The sequence below is a fragment of the Pan paniscus genome, chromosome 18 (genome assembly GCF_029289425.2).
Source record: "Pan paniscus chromosome 18, NHGRI_mPanPan1-v2.0_pri, whole genome shotgun sequence".
NCBI lineage: Eukaryota > Metazoa > Chordata > Mammalia > Primates > Hominidae > Pan > Pan paniscus.
In genome coordinates, this window is record NC_073267.2 from 90,542,860 (window position 1) to 90,565,202 (window position 22,343).

General features: G+C 44.0%; 1 protein-coding gene across 2 annotated transcripts in view; it reads right to left on the bottom strand.

Moving 5' to 3' along the window:
- The window catches only part of CDYL2 (chromodomain Y like 2), a 213,075-nt gene extending 201,357 nt beyond the window's left edge, over nt 1-11,718 (bottom strand). Inside the window, exon 1 of one of the 2 annotated variants that reach the window (XM_034940776.3) lies at nt 11,341-11,718. In XM_034940776.3, the coding sequence (XP_034796667.1) occupies nt 11,341-11,364 (24 nt within the window). In that variant the 5' untranslated portion in view covers nt 11,365-11,718. Of the gene's footprint in view, nt 1-10,967; nt 11,148-11,340 lie in introns of those variants that run through there. The other variant, XM_034940777.3, reaches the window with a different exon arrangement.
- Nucleotides 11,719-22,343: the final 10,625 nt, after the last annotated feature.

Sequence of the window (22,343 nt, forward strand, 5' to 3'; positions counted from 1 at the left end):
TGCCCTCTGCCACAGGTAACTACTCCGCCCAAGTCTATACCCCTTCCCATGGAACAGCCTACCAGCAATGACTGGCCGACGCTGGGATATAAGGGCCCGGTTCCCTTGCCTCAATATGGGACATTTCTGAAGGGCCATTACAGCTCCAGAGCTGCCCATAGGATCAGCTGAGATCTTAGTTGTAACCTCAATGCAGAGCAGCTTCACCATCTGTCCTAGCCTGCTTTCCACATTTCCTTACAAGTGTGTCTCCCAACAGCACTCTTCAGTAAACCCTCTGGATACAGTTCTCCATTCCAGAGTCCTTCTCCAAGCAACCCAATCTAAAACGGACAGTATATCTCAAACTAGGCCAGCCACTGAGGCTAGAGTAGAAAGGCAAAGGTGCAAACGGCAGAAGCAAATGCAAACCACAGGGCAGTCTTTGTGCGTGCTCAGTGTGAAAGGGCCTCTATCACATGCACACCTTAACAGAGAATGGCCACTCTCAATCCAGTCCTCACCCGTGATGAGGGACAATGGCTTAAATGTTTCCATTTGCTTTAAGGCACTTTTGTTACCTAATACATCTATACAAAGTCTAGTGGAAGGCAAAATGGAAACCTGAATTTCAAGGACAATCTGAAAGAATGTTCTTAGAAAACAGAGGGACTAATGCCATACAGGAAGCACTCAATGAAGTTCATTGCAGGAAGGCTAAGGTGGCCTGGAAGCATAGGTTTCAAACATTTTCAACCATTCATTCAATGAATATTTACTGAAAAGCTACAGGTCCAGCAAAGTGCCACAAGCTTGGAATACAACCTTGGATAATACAGACATGGTCTCTGCCCTCACCGAGCTTAGGGTCTAGCAGAACACGGTGGAGCTCAGCAATAGAACCATTTCCCTAACAATATGTTTCCAGGATCCCTAACACATAAAAATTGATACATACAATAATTTCTCAGTGTAGATGTCTTTTGTAAGTTTAGCTTATGATACTTCCTTATCACTACATTAACTTCCGAGAATAATAAAGCCTGTTTTCACTAATAGCAAAATTTTTTAATGAGGCCCAAAGATGTCAGCTGCCTTCGCGTAACAGTCTCGGCAGTCAATTTCTTTCTGCATTTGGTTGTTTGTAAATAAAAACACAATCTTTGATTTGCTATGAAAGTAATTATAACTGGTATGGGGTGTGGTTTGACCATCTTGTCTTGGAATCTCACGATATTCTTCATTCTAATTGATCCTGAAGTTTGAAATCAGAGAAGGAAATGTCTGTTTCATGTAGAAAAACCTCTAACACACAATATTGTCCCCATTCCGTCTCTCAAATTTGAGTCAGAGCAGAAGGAGCCAGTCTTCTCAATAAACTGCAACACTACCTTTAATACAATATAATGATACAAAGTGTTACACATTCCACTGTTATCACATACTGATTATTACACCATGTCTAGAACATTCACCAGCCTCCTCAACCTCAAGTGGTATTTGACTGGGGTGACTGTGCTGTAAAAGTGTATTTGCTCATTTAATTTTATGTGAGGAGACATGGATAGGCCTGAATTTTTCTAAGAACACTGAAGAACCACTGTTGCTGAAATAGTGCATTTACCAGAAGTTCCAATATATGTCAAAAATAGCAGAAAAAGCCATATTCTGAGGTATGCTCACCAAAAAAGGAACTGACCTGGCTGCACCTTTTAACATATGGAAAACTTCAATGTGTTAAAAATATGGTATATTAAACCATATACGATTGTTGAGTTTTTTAATTATTACATTCCCAGTGATTTTTTTTTTTTTTTTTTGCGGGGGGGGACAGAGTTCCGCTCTTGTTGCCCAGGCTGGAGTGCAATGGCGTGATCTCGGCTCACTGCAACCTCCACCTCCCAGGTTCAAGCGATTCTCCTGCCTCAGCCTCCTGAGGCTGGGATTACAGGCATGTGCCACCACACGCCCGGCTAATTTTGTGTTTTTAGTAGAGACAGAGTTTCTCCATGTTGGTCAGGCTGGTCTCGAACTCCCGACCTCAGGTGATCCGCCCATCTTGGCCTCCCAAAGTGCTGGGAGTATAGGCGTGAGGCACCGCATCCAGCCTCAGTGATAGTTTTAAAGGCATTCATGGCTGTAGCCCTAGTACCACCATAGTTCTAGGTCCACAGCTGACATAAAATAAAAATTTGACTGATGGATTATTAAACAAATGACTACTTTCAAATAAAATTCAAATCCGGCATTTGTATAAGTTCCCATGGCTTGTTAGTAAGGCCCCTTAGGACATAATTTTAAGAACACTGGACTAGAAGACAAGGTAATGAAAATCAAGGAGAAAAGTTCCCTGATCAAGAATTTGAGGGGAGGGCAGTGGCCTCTCAATAGAGGAATTTGTGGTATGGCAATGTGTAGCCCAGGGTCCCAGTCCCACAAACGTATCCCTCAAGTCTCCATGTTGAAACTTCTGTAAGTCACTTATAAACCAATGTGGTGATTGATCAACATGAAAATTCTGGGAGAGATGGAATGATTGGAGTCAAGTGGGAATAATTTGGCAGCGGTGGCCTTTATAAGAGAAACTGGGACATAAAATAAACAAATGGCCCTGCAAGCCTTCTCAGGAACCCATCGCTTTATAAAGTCCTGGTCAATGAATGGGCCTTTCACTGGAGTGGTGTGACCTTTGGAGGTAGCAGCTTCTACTCACTGGCTCAGGCTAACTGCACAACACAGAAGCATGACAATGAACTGAGGGAAGGGACAAGAAGGGGTGGATCAGGACCAAGAAGTGCTACTCCACAACCCCCACCATTCACCAACCTACCAGAGCCAGGGGCTGACTCCAGACAAGGATAAATTTCAGGCCCAGGATAGGCCTCTCCTCAAAGTCCAGCACCACCATGCCTGCCATCCTGAGCACTCCAGTGTGACAGAACACCCAGGCCTGGTTGAGTTCTTGGAGTTACCAGTTCTAGTCTAAGACCCAGAGCTCTACGCTTGCCCCTCATTACATATGCATACATGTGTGAGATGATGTGAGCTACTGAAATCAAGGCATTTATTTGAAGAAGTAATAGACTGAAACAGAAGAAGAGTTTTCAAAAATAGAAGAGATCTCATTTTATAGAAGTTCAAAAGATTAAAAGCTTTGTCTAGCCATACACTATTACCAAATGATGGAGTTGTGGACAAGAACCCTAACTGCATCAGTCAGGATTCAACCAGAGAAGCAGAATCACTACAATATATACATTAAGAGATTTAGTGCAAGGAATTATCTTACATAGTTGTGGGGCTGGCTAGTCAAGTCCAAAATCCATAGGCTAGATCATCAGGAAGAGCAAGTGGGAATACTTGGGCCCAGGCTAAAGCTGCTGTCCACATCTGGAATTTCTAGCTCTTCAGGGAAGCCTCAGTTCTAGTTTTGAGGCCTTTCAACTGGTTGAGTCAGGACCATGAAGATTATTTAGGATAATCACCCTTATTAAGTCAACTGATTATGAACTGTAATCAAATCTACAAAAGACCTTCACAGCAACACCTAGATTCTGACTGAGTAACTGGAGACTGGAGCCAGCCAAATTCACACATAAAACTGACCATCACATGACTTATCAATAGCACCATCATCTTCTTTCCACCTTAGCCCTCCTCACTAAATGCGGCTGCAACAAATTCTTAATGAACAAAATTTTTGTATGACTACATTACATATGTTCTACTTTTTTCTCCAATTAAAATTACTGAAGACATGAAACACATCTGTTATATGTCAGCAGGGCTTATGGAAAATCACCTCTTCTAAACATGTAGATCCAAAGTCTACACCACAATCTTTTGTTATCCAAGTCATCCAAAGGGGCAGAGAGTGTATAGAACTAGAAAAGTGGAGATGACTAATCCATTCTCCCACTTCACCCTGGATATCACATTCACTTTCTTTTTACTATCATGCCCAAGACTCTTAGAAGAGTTGCCCATACAAAATGTCTCTAAATCCAGAAGACCCAAACTCCTAGATTCCTCATCACACTGCAATCAAGCCATCCCTGACCCACCAACACACTCTATGGAATAGATGCACCCCAAGGTTACCAATGACTCACTGGTTATTAACTCCAAAGGACACTATTAACCATCCCCTCCTTCTTAAAATGCAATATTCCATTGCCTTCCATACCAGCAACACCTCTTTTTTTTCTACCTCTCTTGCTACCCCTTGTACATCTGACCTTATTTCTCTTCTTCCATCTCTAAAATGTCCACTTTCTCCATCACAAGACCCCTCCTCATGTTTACACACTGTTTTTTGGCTTTAATTATAATCTATATACTAATTATTCCCACTCCCTATCACCATGTCAAATAGTGCTCCTGAGCTTCAGGCACACACAACTTGCTGCTGTGGACATCTGTACCTGGATGTTCAACAAACACTCCAAACTCACTGTCCTTTCCACTGCCTCCACTCCCTCCAACCAATGCTCATCCTTGGCTCCACCATCCACCTAATGGACTAGAATGGAAGCCTGGAAATTATACCTTAACTCCTGTCTTTCCCTCAATCCCTACAGACCATCAATCAAGTTTTATTTCAGGAGGGGAGGGGAAACTGCAGCTGAAAATTATACTTTCAGCTACGTGTGACCACATAACTATCTTCAGGCCAATGGAAGAAAGCAGGATTGTATGGAACTTCCAGACAGCTGTTTATGGAGAGAATACTGAACTTTCACCCTTCTATCCTTACCTTTTTTTTTCCAGGATACCTGGTACTCTCAGAATGTCACAGAGCATATCATATCAATCAACCCTGTTACTGCCTAACTCCAAACTTTATTTCATGTAAAATAAACCTGTTTTAAACCACTGTTATTGTACATTTTCCATTATATGCCACCAAACATAAGCTTGACTGATATACCAAATGTTGATTCTTTTTCAACCTTTCAATTGCATCCATTCCACTCCATCGCCATTACCACTCCCTTAGTTCAAGCCACCATCATCTTGTTTCAATTATTGAAACAGCACATTAACTGGCTGCCCTACTTCTATTCTTCCTCTAATCTAATCCACTGTTAACTTTGAAGGACAATCTGGGAATATGTATCAACAGCATTAAAAACGTTACCATTCATCAAACTACAGTTGACCCTTGAACAAAAGAGTTTGAATTGTGCAGGGGGTTTTTTTGTTTTGCTTTTTTGTTTTTTGTTGTTGTTGTTGTTGTTTGTTTTTTGTTTTTTGCTTTTGAGACAGAGCCTCACTCTGTCACCCAGGCTGGAGTGCAGTGGTGTGATCTCAGCTAACTGCAACCTCTGCCTTCCAGACTCAAGCAATCCCCCAACCTCAGCCTCCTGAGTAGCTGAAACTACAAACACATATCACCATGCCCAATAATCCCAATAATTTTCTGTATTCTTTTAGTAGAGATGGGGTTTCTCCATGTTACCCAGGCTGGTCTAGAATTCCTGGGCTCAAGCTATCCACCTGCCTTGGCCTCCCACAGTGCTGGGATTACAGGCATGAGCCACAGTGCCCGGCCTGTGCAGGTCATTTATAGGCAGATTTCCTTCTGCTTCTGCTATCCCTGAGACCACAAGGACAACCCCTCCCCTTCCTCCTCCTCCTCCTCAGTCTACACAATGGGAATGCCATGAAGATGAAGACCTTTATGAGTATCTACTTCACTTAATGAACAGAAAATATATTTTCTATACCTTATGATTTTTCTTAATAAAATTTTCTCCACTTTAGCTTACTTTATTGTAAGAATAGAGTATATACTACATATAACATACAAATATATGTTCATCAACTGTTTATGTTATCAGTAAGACTTCCAGTCAACAGTAGGCTACTAGTAGTTAAGTTTCCGGGAAGTCAAAAGTTATATGTGAATTTTCAACATCAAAGGGGATCAGTGCCCCTAATCCAAGTATTGTCCAACGGCCAACTTTATACAGCAATTTCACTGTATATGAAATTGTTTATGCTGAAGAAACTAGTAAGATATGCATACAAATACATAATTGTGTTTATGGATGTTCATAACATCAGTATTTATAATGGTTTACAAATGGAAACTATCTAGATGTCCGATAACAGGGGATTAGTTATAGAAAACATGGTACATTCAAGGGAAAATTAAACTGTCATTTAAAACTCATAACACAAAATAATATTTTAGCATTTGAGAAAATGCTTATCTACATTATCTATATATAGATATATATACATATATAGATATTTAAGTGAAAATAAAATAGGTTACACAGAATATGTACCCAGTATCCCGATTTGGTTTTTTTAAATTACATAAACATGTGTAGAAAACAAACCCAGTTCTACTTTTGTAACTACCCCCAAAAGCTAACATTTTAATTAATTCAGATATCACATTAGTATTTATTGAACATCAATTACATGCTAAATATATAACAATAGTTCTCTTAGATATTATTTCTTTTTTGCTCTCATTTTTTAGAGATGCTTTCAAAAACAGAAAAGATAATATTCTCAAGCAACTCCTAGAGAACACCATCATCCCTATTAACACTTCCCCACTGTACCGTAAAATACTTGTTTTCTTAACTGTATCTCCCACTGGGCTCCTGGAGGACGTGATCATCATTGTTCCCCAAGTGCCTCTCATATATTTGGTGGTCTATAAATACGAAATAACAAATGAATGATGGTGCTATGAATTCAACCACACCCACACTTCTTTTCACCATCTGAGAGAAACAGAAGGATCCAAATCTTGGTAATCTAAATGCATGCCTCCAATACAAAGATCTTTAATAATCACCAGGCCTGAACCACTTCTTAGCAATTGGCCAGGCTGCAAGGAGCCATATCAACTCCTTACTAGGACAGCTTAAGCCCCTGAAGAAATTATCTTATGCACTAAGGAATGACCTGACATAAAAGCCTACTTGAAAATAAGCTGATGCCTGCCCAGAGGGAATAATTTAAAATAACTTTCAAGAGGTGGGAGAATCATATACTCATTCCATATTCATCAGGTGTCTTCTATGTGCCAAAGAATCAATCCAATCCAACTGATAACATTTTCTCTGAAGATAGCTGCCTCTTCAAATACCGGTACAGAGATTCAAGAAGCTGTATCACAGACCATCAGTTCTGCTAGTACATGTATTTCTTTGACAGGAATGACCTCAGGTGTGATTCGTAAATAGAGGAATGACGTCTGTGTGGGTTCATATGCAATTTTTCCTAGCTTGTTAATACTTTGCAGCAATCAAGGTAAGCACTCTCACAGGGAAAGAGAAAGACTTAACATTGTGTGAAGACCTCAGAACAAAGCTGGAAATGCACTCAAGTGCCTTTCTTTAACATGAGTAGTGGCTGATTTTCTAGCTTCAAGAACCACTATGCTTTCCACTATGTTGACCTCATGGCTAAACTGCAAGAACAGCTATGAAAACATTTCTCCTTATACAGATAAACGAAGAAGGCTACACCCTGGATCAGACTTAATTTCAATAAAATCGTCTCTCTTAGAAGCAAATGCCCTGTGCAATCCACAGAGACAAGAGGGAAGCAAAGCTCAATGTGGACACGGCAAAGGCTAGACCAACTTGCTAAAAAAGTTCCACAGCTCTTTAGAGGTCAGCCTTAATCCTGTTTTTCCCATAAACTCTGTTATTCTTAGTGGTGCGTGATTTTGCAGAATGCCAGGTGCAGATAGAGTCAGCCCTCCATATCCATGGGTTCCACATCTGTGGATTCAACCAACCGCAAACCGAAAAGATCCAAAAAAAAATGGATAGTTGTGGACACTTCCCTACAGAGAGAGAACTGAGCCACCCCTACACACGGTTTTACCACCACCAAGAGGCCATGAGCTTGGGAAAGAAAAAGACAATAGAGGGTAACACTCAACAGAAGGACAACAAAGGTCACACAAGGTACTTTATATACTTAAACCAGTCTTCTGCTCACTGATTCAGTCAACAAGTAATTGAACGTACAAGCAGGTAGAAACCCAGAGAGAGACAAGAAAACTGAGAGCCTATCCCACTGATTATTTTTCCCTGACACCCAAACATCTTAGCAAAAGATTGACTAGAATCAGGTTGCAAACTTTAAAGTCTACTGGAGCCCAATGAATGATTTAAGAAGAATGGGTGCCTGGTAATAGGGAGCAAGGGGACAGGGACAAGCTAGAGATCATATGCTCCATCTAAAAGTGTTCAAATCGTTTTTCTTATCTACCATTGAGCCAAGGCAAAATGCGTATGCAGCCTAGACCTGGCTCACAGGCTGCCACTCCATGGCCCCTATGTTTAGCCGAATATAGACCAGGGCATCTGGCTAAGAAATTTCACTTTCGATCCAGACAGATACCTGACTCTAAGACATAACCCAAAATTTAAAATCACCTTCCTATAAGTGATGGCTACAATGCACCAGAAGATGATGAGAACTCCACTACAGGAGAAACAAACCAGAACTATCTATCAAGATCCAAGATTTTGGAACCTGAGCTTGATTTCTTATTTCTTCACTATGATTGAAGAGTGCTATTACATAAACAAAGTCTTCGTTTTCTGGTGTCTTTAAAAATCAGCACCTATTCCTAAAAACTGCTTTATGGAGGTTCACTCTTTACAATTTAATTGTCTGAAATGCCAAAGAAAAGATGAAGAATCTCTACAATCCAAATCACACTTCACCATAAAGCCTCAAAGATAATGTCAGCAGACACACAGGTGAAATATATCAATTACAAACGTAAGAACTCTTGGCCCACTAAAAACGTGGTTTCTTGAGTAGAGATTGCGAGAAGCCATTTTATGTACACTTTAGTATAATATTTAATGAAAGTAATAAACAGGTCTCATAATTTAGAATGAAATCTATTTTCTTTTTTTCCTTTCAAGGCCAGTCAACATACACTGGATATTCCAATATTTTTCTTAAATTAATATGCTACTTTTTACCCACATAACAACTTTACAGTCAGAAATATATATGCTAATGTACACTTAGCACTTCTTAATTGTTCTTAAAGCTAAATTTGAACAATAAATTAAATTTCTCAGTATATGTTATGTAATGTAGACACAGGCTATAAAAATGTTGACATTGGTTATATTCTCGTAATGCAATTTAGCCCTTTTAGTAATGACTATGCAAATAATCAGCCATGGGAAAGCCATTTTCCATCTAGTACAATTACCAACTATCACAGAAGTAATTATTATTATTGTCCTCCTTACTGAAATTCTATAAAAACTCTTGAGATACTAAGATAGTTCCAAGGCCACCGTGAAAACTCTCCTCTTAACAGACTAATCTGGCAACAACAATTACCAGCGTTAAGGAGGGCAGTTGCAGATGAACATTAAACAAGAAATTATCCCCAGAAGGTTCATAAGTTCTAAACTTTAAATGGGGAAATACTGATGACTCCTAGTACATCCTCTTAACACCTTCAAGACACAACTTTTCACTCAGGCAAGGTCAACAGCTCTAAGCTGACTCAACCTCAATTCGTAGAAAACCATGATTCCAACCAGATCACTTTCACCCCTAAACAATATCTACTTTTAGCCAATGTCCGCACAGTACTGGTTACACATAAGGAAACTCAATCAAACCTTCTATTTTACTGTGCTTCAATTTTCAATTTCAGAAATTGTTCCACCATCTTGAAACAGACCAAGGCGCTTGGGTGATCCATTGGCCACATTTGCCGAAGTTCTTCACAAGATCTCTATCCAACTTCACCTTGTCTCTTAGCATAGAGATGAGGACGGCCACAGGGTAGTGAAGAGGGCAACATACACCATTCTTTCAAGGAGCTCTAAGGTCTCCCACCCACCCCACCTGAACCTGCTGGCCGGCAGTCCAGGCCTGGGCCTCACCAACTCCAGAATCATTCACAAGACCATGGTCACACAGGAGACCTGTGCTCCTTTCTCCATTCTTCTTCTCTAACGCCAGTCAGCAAACCCACCACCTGAAAAAGCTTCAACTGCCCACGAGGGCCTAGAGGAAAGAGCTTCTTAGGAATCACCCCCTGCAGTCTGTCGTGGGTGGATCAACCTACAATGTCTTATGCAAAAGGCTAATTCTACCCCTTCTGGGTGCTTATCTCAATGGAGCCCAAAGCCTTGAGAACCAGATGGTGTTAACCAATTTATGTTCAGGGAAGTGCAGGTCCAGGCTAACCCATGCGGCTGGTTTCACGGAGGCCCAGCAGGCCCTCTGGTTGAAGATGGCTGGTCTCTTAACTTCTTTATCCTGAACCTGGTCTTGGCGGCCAACACCTCTGAGGCCATTCCCTCTGGGGAGTGGTGGCTGGCTGTTCCTTGTGTTGTCCACTTGTGGAAAACCCAAAGCAGTAACAGTTGTGTTCCTAAGCCCTTGCTCCCCAAAGACCATGGGTGTTCCTCCATTGTTTGCAAGATGCCAGACTAATGTCTTCCTTCGCCACTTTTGGGAAGACATGAGAGTATCCAACGCTGGCCACTACTCATTAGGAACTGGAGCCAGGTATCCACTGAGGGTGACGAGAGTACTGGGCGCTGGGCTCGCATCTGTGTCCTATGTCCCCATCACCTCAGACTTCCACGTTCTCCTCCCACCCAGGGCCCTCCGCAGCGCCCCCTTTCGCGCCCAGGGAGCACGACACCCGCAAGGGCCACCCCCACGCCCGAGCCCGGAGGGCGTCCGAGCTGGTGCGGGGGCAGCAGGTGGGGGGTGAGGGAGGTGGCCGGGGGACCCCGGGGAGCGGTTTGGCGGTTGTCCCCCCGAACCCCCACCCAGCCTCCCCCTTCGCAGCCCCCCGGGACCCCGCCTCGCCCCGGCCAGGCTCCGCTCCGATCGCCCGCCCCCCTCCTCCCCCGCGCCCCCGGCCCAGCCGGGCCGCGCAACCCCCGCCCCACACCCCCGCCGGCGGCGGCGCGGCCCCCCGCATTCCCAGCACGTCCGGCGCCGACTTTTACCTGTACTTTCTGCACTCGAGGCGGCTCGTCGGGCGAGAAACACCTCCCCGGGACCGCTACCTCCCCCGCCCCGGCTCCGCCCGGCTTCCTCCTTCCCCTCCAAGGCCGCAAAGTAGATGGAGTAAGAGAGTGTGTGTGCGAGAGAAAGAGAAAGAGGGAGCGGGCGCGGGCGCCGCGGGAGGCGGCGGGCGGCTGGCGGCGGGCGGGAGGCGCGCCCGGCCCCCGCCACCCTCCGGCCGCCGCCGCCGCCGCCGCGGGCTCGGCAACTCCGGATTGCGCCCGGCCCCGGCCCCGGCCCGGTCCCCGCCGCCCGCCGCCGACGCCCGCCGCCGCCCGCTGGCTGGGGCCGGCCCGCGCCCCCGCGTCCCCGTACCTCGTAAAGGTCCCCAGAAGCCATGCCAGGCTGCGGAACTTGGCTCGCTGGTGTGCGCGTCTGCTCGCTCGCGCCCTCCGTGCGTGTGCGCGCGGGGGCCGGTGTGCGCGTGTGTGTGCGCGCGTGTGTGTGCGAGTGTGTGTGGTGTGTTGAGTAAACTGTGTTTTTGCAGAATGACAGGCTTGGGGGCTGCCTATGCGCAGAATCAGAGCGGGCGGCGGCGGGGCTGGCGTAACCGGCAGCGGCGGCGGCGGCGGCGGCGGCGGCGGCGGCACGAGCGCGGGCAGCAGCGACGGCCGCGCAGCGCGCCCGGGAGGCACGGACGCGGCCCGAGCGCCGCGGCCCCCGCGACCCGGCGACCCGGCGGCGGTGGCTGCAGCCGGCAACGGCTCGCCCCGGCGCCGCCTGCAGGAAGCCGCCCGGCGCCCGCCGCCGGCCCGGACGCTGCTGCCACTGGGCGAGTCCCCGCCCCCCGGGAGCCCGGCCCGGCCCCCGGGGCGGGGAGGCGGGGGCTGCTGCCCGGCCGCGCCCCGGGGGACCGGTCCCGGAGTCGACTAGCGCTCGGGCCCGCCCCGCCACCCCGGGCCGGCTTCGGGAGCAGCTGGCGGGGCCCCCGGGGGGCGGCGGGCCAGGTGCCCGCCGGGTGTGCCCGATCTGGGGCCGCGAAGGGGCGGCCGGGGAGCCAGGTAGAGGGCTGCGGCTGCAGACCTCAGGGAAGGGGCCCCAGCCGAGCCCCGCCGGCCCGGGGTCCCCACCTACCTCCTCCACCCGGGAGGGGAGTGGACGCCGCCTGGGAGACCTGGCCCCTCGGGGCTGCGCGGCCCCTCCCTCCGGGCTGGGTTGTAAGATGTGGAGGCCACAGGGAGGAAGGATGAAATGGCCCATCCAGAGGCACCATGGGGATCCAGGACAGGCGTGGCCACCCCATAAACCCTGGAAAGTCTTTAGAGCCAGGGGTGGCCTTCCCTCAACAACACCTCTCCCCGCATTTATTCACTCATCCCTTACTCAAACATTTACCAAAGTCAATCCAAGTGCACAGTATCCCTGGACAGGCAAAATTGGGACCCTGCCCAGAGAGAGTTTGAATCCGCATGTGAGGAGTGTAATGGAGCACTCAGTTGTTCTTCTAAAAGGTCATCCTGCGTGTGACAGGCTGCGGAGCTGGAGGAGCTAGAGAAGCTCTCCAAAACCGAAATCCGTTCCTAAGCCATCTCTCATGGATAAATGGTCACCCCTCTGCTTAAAGGGTTCTCCTTATAAATATGTATATAGTTACTTCAGAACCTGCAAGGTCAGACTTCTGAAATTGGAGGGAAGATCTTCATCCCCACCCATGAAATGCCTGCCTAGCTCCAGATGTGATGTGTCATTAACTCACATATTCCCTGGATCATTTTCTACTTGGGAGGCTGTGGGCAGGTCACTGAAACTTGATGGGAGATGGTGATAGTCACCTAAGTGATTTAAATAGAATTAAGGAGAGGATCTATGTATACATGAAGTGACCTGTCCATCCCAGCAGAACTCAATAAAGGTGATTTGTATCTGAGTCTCAACCTGGACTGCCCTCATGGAGAGTGAGATGGCAGAGGGGCTCGAGAAATTGTTTAATCCTGAGGTTGTCAAACTTTGAAAAGTCACCAAATTTTTTAATCCAAAAAAAAAAAAAAATTCCATGGAACCTGAAGCATGTCTGGCTCGTTCCAGGACACATGGATTTGCATTTGCTGTTCCCCCTGCCTAGAATGTCCTTCCACATTGAATCCATCTGGAACATTCTTGTTCTTCGTATAGGGGCTTGTTTATCTTTGTATCGCAAGCATCTTCCACTGTTCCTGAGAGAGAGTAGGTACACAGTGATTGTTTTTCGAACTATGCCAATATAACAAATTTTATACCAATTTCTAGTTAAAATCCCGCATGAAGATGATGAAGGAAAAAATGGTGAGGATAAGGAATTAATAAATCAGAAAGCATATTTGGCTTAGAAACTGTTGAAATTGTTATAGAACTTCTCTCTTCATATTGATATTTTCCCGGTGGTCATGGTTTTAAATAATAACAGTAATAATAAGCAGTTCTCTATCTGTAGGTAGCAAAACAAATTTTAATGAGTCTTAATTTGTACTCACGAATAAATGCACCACCATAGCATGAGGATGTAATTTGGAAGAAGACAAGAAGGAAACTGGGCTTGGAAATAATATACTCAGCCAAATTTGAATATATAATCAGTAGTTTTACAAAAACACCAAAAGCTTGACTTGTACTGGCCAAGTACTCCCTGAGAATGTGAGTGCAGTTTGAAAAACCCTAGTCTAGACAACAGTTGTTTACAGAGTTCACAGAAGAGGATACTTAGTGTGGATGACCATGCTCAGGAAATGTTTTAGGACTGAAATGGATCTTGAAGACTCATAGAAAAGGAAGGACAGTGTTTTCAGTGAGGAGAAAAAGTCACGGTAGATGGTAGGCAATTCTGCTATGGGAGGGGTATGAGAAGATTGGAGGACTGGTTTATGGAGGTCACAGGACTCTGGATGGTGAATGTGGGTCAGTTCAGAGATAGTCTTGAAAGCCAAGCTAAGAAGTTTGCTATTTAGTAGGTCAACAGTGGAGAAACTGATGAAGACTTTTGAATCAATCAAAAGCATGTGACTATCAAAAGTGCACTGTAGAAAACAAATTCTAGAAGAAATATGGGAAATCAACTGCAGGGTTTGAGGTTAGGGGCAGGGAGACCAATTGCAATGGTCCCTGGTGTTAGCAGTGGAAATGAAGAAGAAAAATGGGATTTGCGAGATGTTCAGAAGGAAGAACCAGTCTAACTTTCATTATGGTTACTCCACCTACTTCCATGAAGCATTCGATTCAGATCAACAGGACTTGATGACTAACAGGATGTGTGTGCATTGAGGACTTGGGGAGGGGCCGCGACTAAGGAAAGGATATAGAGATGACTAAGGTTTTAAACTGAGTGACTGAGCTACCCATCCGTCATAACACAATATTATTTTGAGCTTACCCCCAGACCATGGCTAGCTTCCAGAAAAGGCAGGTGCTTCCTGAGGGATGAAGGGGGGAAGGGTCTTCACCCACTGTAGGAAGTTCAGCCCAACCAATTAACAGTGAGGCTCTAGGTTCTCCAGATGATAGAGAACTAGTGTTGCTCATGGAGAATGGAAGATAGCTGCCATCTTCCACAAACTGTGGTAGACTATTCATATTGGTCATAACTCAAGATGAACTGATAGAAAGCTCTAACTTAAAACAAGAGAGTATTTCCTGACTCTTATAGACTAGAAAAGAATGGAATTGCTCTCAGGATTGGCCGGATTCAAGGTATGAAAGCATACAAAATAGCCTCTCTTACTCTCTCCTTCTTTCTGCATGCTGGCATCTTTCCTGCTGAAGACAGGCTTCTTCCATGCAGCTGAGAATATGGCACCTGGCCACTCATCTGGGCTTATGCCTTATACAGTATTTCTAAATCCCAGGGAAAGACTCTATTTGGCCAATGTAGCTCATATGCTGTCTTACTGGTCCAATCACCATAGTCAATAACTGATAGGACACTATGATTGGCCAGGCTTAAGTCATACTCCTATCTATGGGAACAATATGACAATTGGCAGTTTTACCAGAATTACATGATGGGAATCGGGTCTGAGCAGAAGCCTAAAGGAATGGTGGAAGGAATACTGAAACGGTAGGTGTTTACGCCAAAACAAATCTGAGACAGAAAGGGAACTTAGAAGCAAGGGCAGTAGCTGCCTGGAACACGGCCTTTTTAATATAATAGAGCAAGAACAGCAAGTGTAATGTCCAAGGAAAGATCGTATCCACTGCCTTGACAGTGGCATTGAAATGTGGCAATATTCTCCTTCCGGTATTACTTGAGACATAATCTTGACCTCCTGTATCCTGTGGTGGCTGAACATGTGGGCTCTAGAGGCAGATGGCCTGGGTTCCAATTCTTGCATCATCACTACTAGGTATCTGGTGTCAGCCTCTTTGTTTAACCTCTCTACCCTTCCATTTCCAAATGTATGTGTTATTTATTACTGCATGATGAACTATCCCCAAAACTTAATGGTTTTAAACGAAAGGTTTTTCTAATTTCACAGTTTGTGTGGGTTGTGGATTTGACAGCAACTTAACTGGGGGTGGTTCTGGCTCAGGATCTCTTGTGAGATTGCAGTCAAAATGCTTGCTAGGACTACACTGACCTGAAGGGTTGGCTGGGCTGGAGAATCCACCTCCAGGATGGCACCCTCATATGGCTGTTGGCAGGAGGCCTAAGCTCCTAGCCACATGGGTCTCTCCATAAAGTTGCTTGAGTGTTCTCATGTCATTCTGATCTTGGCCCCCCAAATCCAACAAAATGAAGCAAAACTGTCAAAGCTTCAACTCTTTCTAGCACAGAGCAGCTAACGAATCTGATGTTATAGTCCATGCTAAGAAGACTATTTGATGCACAGATGATTTACGACATGTCAGGTTGGATAACTGGAGATGTTATCTGATCCACACACCTCACTGTGAAGAGGGAAAAACTAAGACCCACATTGGGTGATCCGAGAGAGAGAGCAAGGAGGAAGTCACAATGCCTTTGAATATCTCATCTTAGACACCAAACATAGTCACTTATTCTATAGAACTGAACCACTAAGCCAAGCTCATACTCAAAAGGAAGCAAATTAGAATCCACCTTTTAAAGGGAGGACTATCAAAGAATTTATGGACATGGTTTAAAACCACCCCACCGTATCTATAAATTGAGGTGATAGATACCCCATAGAGTTGTTTTGAGAATTAAATAAGCTAATCCATGCAAAGCATCTATAATAAGGGCTGAGTAATAGTCCCTGTTGTAATGACAACTATTACCCATTTCAAACTTAATATGAGTCACTAATATCCTTGAATGTCAAAGATTCCTATAGAAAGGCAGTAAGTCAAATAAAACCTTCAAACTGAGTATTGTTTTCAAGCTAAGCAGAAATTCTTGTTACTAATTAGGCTTTATTTTCAGCATTCATTTGATATATTTTACTTCCATAATAATGTTTATTATTATTAAAGTCATACTTATTTAGTATCTACAGTGTGCTAGATATTATTCTTGTTGAACAAAATAAATAGTGTCCTACCCTTATGGAGCTTATTCTTGTTGAACAAAACAGAGTGTCCTTATGGAACTTACAGTACAGAGGAGACAGAGAATAAACCAAGAAAATAAAATACATATATACATAATTTTAGTTCAGGTAGTGATGTGAAGTAGGAAGAAAAGTGAAGCAGGTAAAGCGACAGGAACTGAGATGGAGGGTGCCGGGGACAGGAAGGGGTGCTGGCTTAGATAAGGTGCTTAGGCAATACCTCACTAAGGTGGTGACATTGCAACAGAAATTTGAACAAAATGAAGGAGGACACAAATCAAATCAAAGGGCAGAGAATGTCAGAGAGAGAAAATAGCAAGGGCAAAGCCCTGAGGCTGGAGAAGCTGGGTGTGTTCAAGGTCCTGCAAATAAGCCAGTCTGGCTGAAACCAACTGAGCAAGAAGGAACATGGGAAGAGATAGAGAGCTAAACAAGGTCAGGGTAGGCCAAGGGAAAGAATTTGGATTCCTCCAACTGACAAGAGAGGTCATCTGGGAGGCTTTGAGCAAAGGAATGATATGATCGCATCACTCAGCTCCTAGATAGAGAATGGCATGAAGAAGGACAAGGGTGACGTGGGCCACCTTTGCAGAAGTCGCTGAGTGAAGTCCTAGTGATGGGGAATAAGGAGGAAGCTGTCAAGATGAAGAGATGTAGTTGGATTGAGGATATATAGGATAATACTTGAGACAAGAGGAAGGGAAAGGAATGCTAAATTTTTAGCCTGAGTATTCAGGTGAATGGAGGTGGTGCCATTTACTGAGCTGAGGACAATGGGTGAGTATTGCATTAGTAGGTGGTATCGGGGTGGGTGAAGGGAAATCAATAGTTCCATTTTAGGATAAGTTAACTTTGAGATGGGAATTCAATATCCAAGTAGAGTCAAGGAGGTATTAGATATGTGAGTCAGGAACTCAGCCGGACATTTATGTGGCTGGGCAGCATATCGATGACAATGAAAGGATACTTGCTATGATGACTGGTGGGATGAATGCAAGTCTGAAAGAGGAGAGGCCCTAGGACTGAGCCTTAGAGCAGGTTAGCATTCAAGGGTCAGGAAGAGGGTGAGGAAGAAGTGAAGGAGCCTGAGAAGGCGTGAGTGAGAGAGGGAACCAACACAATGTGCTGTCCCAGATTCAAGTGAAAGACAGCAGAATGAACCTTAAATGTTGGTGGAAGGTTGGGAAAGAAGAGGACTGGGATTTGGCAATGTGGAGATGGGTTTTGGTGGTACAGGAAAGTTCAAAGTTAGACTGAAGCAAGTTAAATAGAGCTTTGGCAGAGGAGAAGTGCAGATGGTGAGCACAGGTGACTCATTCAAGGCCTTTTGCTATAAAGAAGCAGAGAAGTGGGTCAGTAGGTGGAGGGGGGCGCCGGACGCAGGAATAGTTTTTAATATAGAAGCTATTGGCAGGGCGCGGTGGCTCATGCCTGTAATCCTAGTACTTTGGGAGGCCGAGGTGGGAGGATCACGAGGTCAACAGATCAAGACCATCCTGGCTAACACAGTGAAAACTCGTCTCTACTAAAAATACAAAAAATTAGCCGGGCGTGGTGGTGGGTGCCTGTAGTCCCAGCTACTCGGGAGGCTGAGGCAGGAGAATGGAGTGAACCCGAGAGGCAGAGCTTGCAGTGAGCCAAGATCGTGCCACTGCACTCCAGCCTGGGTGACACAGCGGGACTCAAAAAAAAAAAAAGTTATTGCAGTATGTTTGTAAAATGATAGGCATGCAATAAATCTGGGAAAATGGTTGTGCAATGAAAAGAGGAGAGAGTTACAGGAACAGAGTCTTTGAAAATGCCAACAGAGAAGGGATGTAGAAGTCCAAAGTGGAGGAACTAGACTTAGGAGCACAGATTCAATCTGTATTAGGTTGAATTCTGTCCCCGCAAAATTCATGTCCACCCAGAACTTCAGAACATGACCTTATTCGCAGATGTAATTAGTTAAGATGAGGTCATTAGGGCTAGACCCTAATCCAGTAACCAGTGTCCATATAAGAAGAGAAAACAGAGGCAGAGGCAAACAGAGAGAAGGCCAGGTGAAGATGGACACAGAGATTGAAGTGATGCATCTGCCAAACAAGAAATGTCAAGGATTGCCAGCTACCACCAGAAGCTAGCAAGGGGCAAGGAAGGATTCTTCCCTGGAGCCCTGCCAACACCTTGATTTCAGATTTCTAGCCTCCAAAACTATGAGAGGATAAATTTTTATTAGTTTAAGCCACCACGTTTTGGTAATTTATTACAACAGCTGCAGGAAACTCAAACACCATCCATTGGAAGAACAAGCATGGCTGCAGATAAAGTGGCCTGACACATTGGAGCTCTCTTTCATTATTTCTGTATTCTCCATAAAATAAGCCATGCAGTCATCAGATGAAAGTGAGGAAAAAAGAGAATGTATCAGATAGGGGTATGTGATTTGCCTGAAACAATATTGATTTGACTGTTGTATCCCCCTACCCCGACACACACAAAAAAACTGTTGATAGAACCTCTTTCACTCCCAAAGGTATCCACATTTAGATAACATGTGAATGGTTTTTCTAGTGTTAGGTGTTTCAGGACAGATTAAAAGATATGAAAAGTCAGTTCAAGAGAAGAGTGGGTTAACTAGGAAAATATAATGGCATTGCTGGAAGATGCTGAAGGCCCACTGGATATTTGTGGTCATAAGTTAAAGTTAGGCTAGTCAGAGCAGTCAGCATGCTTGTAATTTATCCATTCACAATCAGCTGTTCAGGGTCAGGCTGAAGGAGTTGGGGTGTTGGATTTAACCAACGGTGGGATTTGCCATACGAGGTCAATAGAAGGAGAGATGGGTAACAGAGTTAAGAGTGTTTGTAAGGAAGTTATTATAAATGATGGAATGATGGTTACCAATCTAGCTTAGCCTTCATAAGGAGGGATGTAATGACATGGGGTTTGGGGTGGAGGTGACTACAAACAAAACTGTCAGTCAATGGATTAGAACAAAGATTGTTAGAGTAGGGCCACAACAGCAATGAGAAGGACTCTTGAAATGGTGCTGTCAGTAATGGCAGCTACCACTCATAAGCATCTGCCTGGGCCACCTGCTTTCCAAATGTGGCCATCTTTTGTTTCCCTTGGCTCTTTCTTGCCTCCCCCACTTACACTGTAAGGACCTGCTGCTGTCCCACCCCCCCACCCCCATCCCTAGGATGGAGTCAGGATTAATGTTCAGAACTTTGAAGACCTCAAAGATAGAGAGTGAATTTGGGATAAGGACTGAGGGATGGAAAAGACCATGGATATTGGGGTTGGGAGACGGACTGAGAAACAAGGGAGGGAGAGCAAAAAGGACAGACCTCCCAGAAACCCAACTGAGATTACCTTTGACCATAAATAAAAGGAAAAGGAAAGAAATGGGTTGCACTATTTATGGACTCCAGCAGTTTCTGGTAATGAAATGAATTTGCCATTCCTTCTAGGCATTGTAGGCAGAACTTAATGATTTCATGCATGTTGCATCATTTTATCATTTCAACAAGGTAAGAAACTTTGGCTTCATTTTATAATGTAAGAAGAAAATTTCATGACCCCTGGGACATCCTCTGGAAAAGACAGGTAGAGCTTCTTTTGCCTTAAGTAGGCCCACACTCTCTGTTGGCTACATGCTTGAGAAGAGTTCTTTCTTGCACATAGCCAACATGGAAGAGAAAAAATACTCAAGTTGTTGGCCTTGAGCCTTGAGTAAGCAATAGTCAAGACAATAGACTTTGAAACCGTGGGGTGAGAGGTGGATGGAAGGTAGGAAGCAAGCAATATCAACTTTTAGTTGTTTGTGTTATAAGAAGAAAGAGCTTAGATTTAAGTTTGTGAGCTCAATGCTCCTTTGTCTAGGAAGACCAAAATGCAGTTTTTCTTTGTGCACAGTAAATCAGTGACATTATTGTGAAATGCGTATGTGCCCATCGAGTGCCTAGCTGCTGTCTGTATTAGAGTTTCTCAACTTTTTGGTCTCAGGATCCACTGACACTCTTAAATATGATTACGAACTTTGAAGATCTTGTATTTATTTGGGTTATATCTACGGATATTCAAGCTACTAACAATTAAACTGAAAAAATACAAGAATACACATACATAAAAATAACACACAAGCACACATTCCATTAACTGTAAATGCAATAAAGTTATCTAGAGTTGCAGAGCTTCTAGAGAACTCCTCTATACACTGTGAGAGAATGGGCATGAAAAAGGCAAAAAGTCTTGGTATTACTATGAAAATAGTTTTGACCATACGGATTCCTGAAATTGCTTCAACAGCCCCAAGTTTGCCTAGACCACTCTTTGAGAACTGCAGGTCTAAAGAATCACAAAAAAGGCTGTCTGTGTTACGGGTAAAGTTGCGTCTTTGCAGATGATATGAAAATGTTTCTTTTTTAAATAGAACGCATTGTTCCTACATCTTGGGAGGTGAGGGTGCATGTTCTCCTTCAAGAAGTGTCCTCAACCAGAGGAGCCCAGGAACACACAGGAAATGAAAGCATCATTCTTCACCACAAGCATTGGGAAGAATCTTAAGGGAACATAATTAAAGGGTATTGGTGAAGTCCTATGGGGGAGGTTTTTTCTTCTTTCTCCTCCTTTTTAAAGTATTTTACCTTCTTTTTACAATGAAAAATTCCAAACCTATGCAAAAGTAGAGCAAATAATACAAGGAGTGTGCATGTACTTGTTACCCAGCTACAAGATCCACCAGCTCAAAGCCATTCTTATTTCATCTCTACTATCCTATTCCCTCACTACACACACTAGATTACTTTGAAGCAAGTCCTAGACATTACATCATCTCATCTGAAAGTGTCAATATGTATCTCTAAATAAGAATTGTTCTCTTAAATGTAACCACGACTCCATCATTACACCTAAATTCACACTAATTCCTTAATATTATCAAGTATTCAGTTGGTGTCCACATTTCTCATAAATACTTTTTGTTGTCTCATGCTTTTTGACAGTTGGTTTATACAAATTGGAATCTACACATCTATTCATAATATTTGTTTTCAATGTTTCTTAAACCTTTGTTAACCTTTAGGTACCTCATCCCAGCCAACTTTTTCTTGCAATTTATTTGTTAAAGAAGCTAGATTATTTGTCAGTGATGTCATTTAGCATGTTCTTCTCTACGGAGTATTTCCTATATACTGGTAGCTAGATTTAGAGGCTTGATCAGATTTGTGTTTGTTTCAGGGGCAAGTGGACTTTATAGCTGATGGTGTGTGCTTTCATCACAAGGCATATAATGTTTGCTTGCCTTCCTTTTTGTAACCTTTGCAGTCACTGATGATCCTTGCCTAGATTCACTATTTTAATACAAGTTGCAAAATCGTGATCATCTATTATTTCTTCGCTATTTACTAGCTGGATACATCTATGAAATCTCCCCTGATCAACTATCATTTCTCTGGGGTACACTTGTGCAGAGAAGGCTGGCCAAATGCTTTATTCTTTTCCTTTATCAGTTCTCCAAACGAGTTGGTTCTCTACCATCCTCCAAAGGATCGTGAGGGATTTGTTTTAGTGTAATTGTGAACTCATGAACTTTAGCACGTTTAATGTTTCACTACATTGCCACTGTTCCTCTTCTTTTTTTTTTTTTAAGTTCCGGGGTACATGTGCAGGATGTGCAGGTTTGTTACATAGGTAAGTGTGTGCCATGGTGGTTTGCCGCCCCTATCAACCCATCACCTACGTATTAAGCCCAGCATGCATTAGCTACTTTTCCTGTTGGTCTCTCCCCACCCCCGGCCTCCCCCAACAGGCCTCAGTGCATCTTGTTCCCCTCCCTGTGTGCATGTGTTCTCA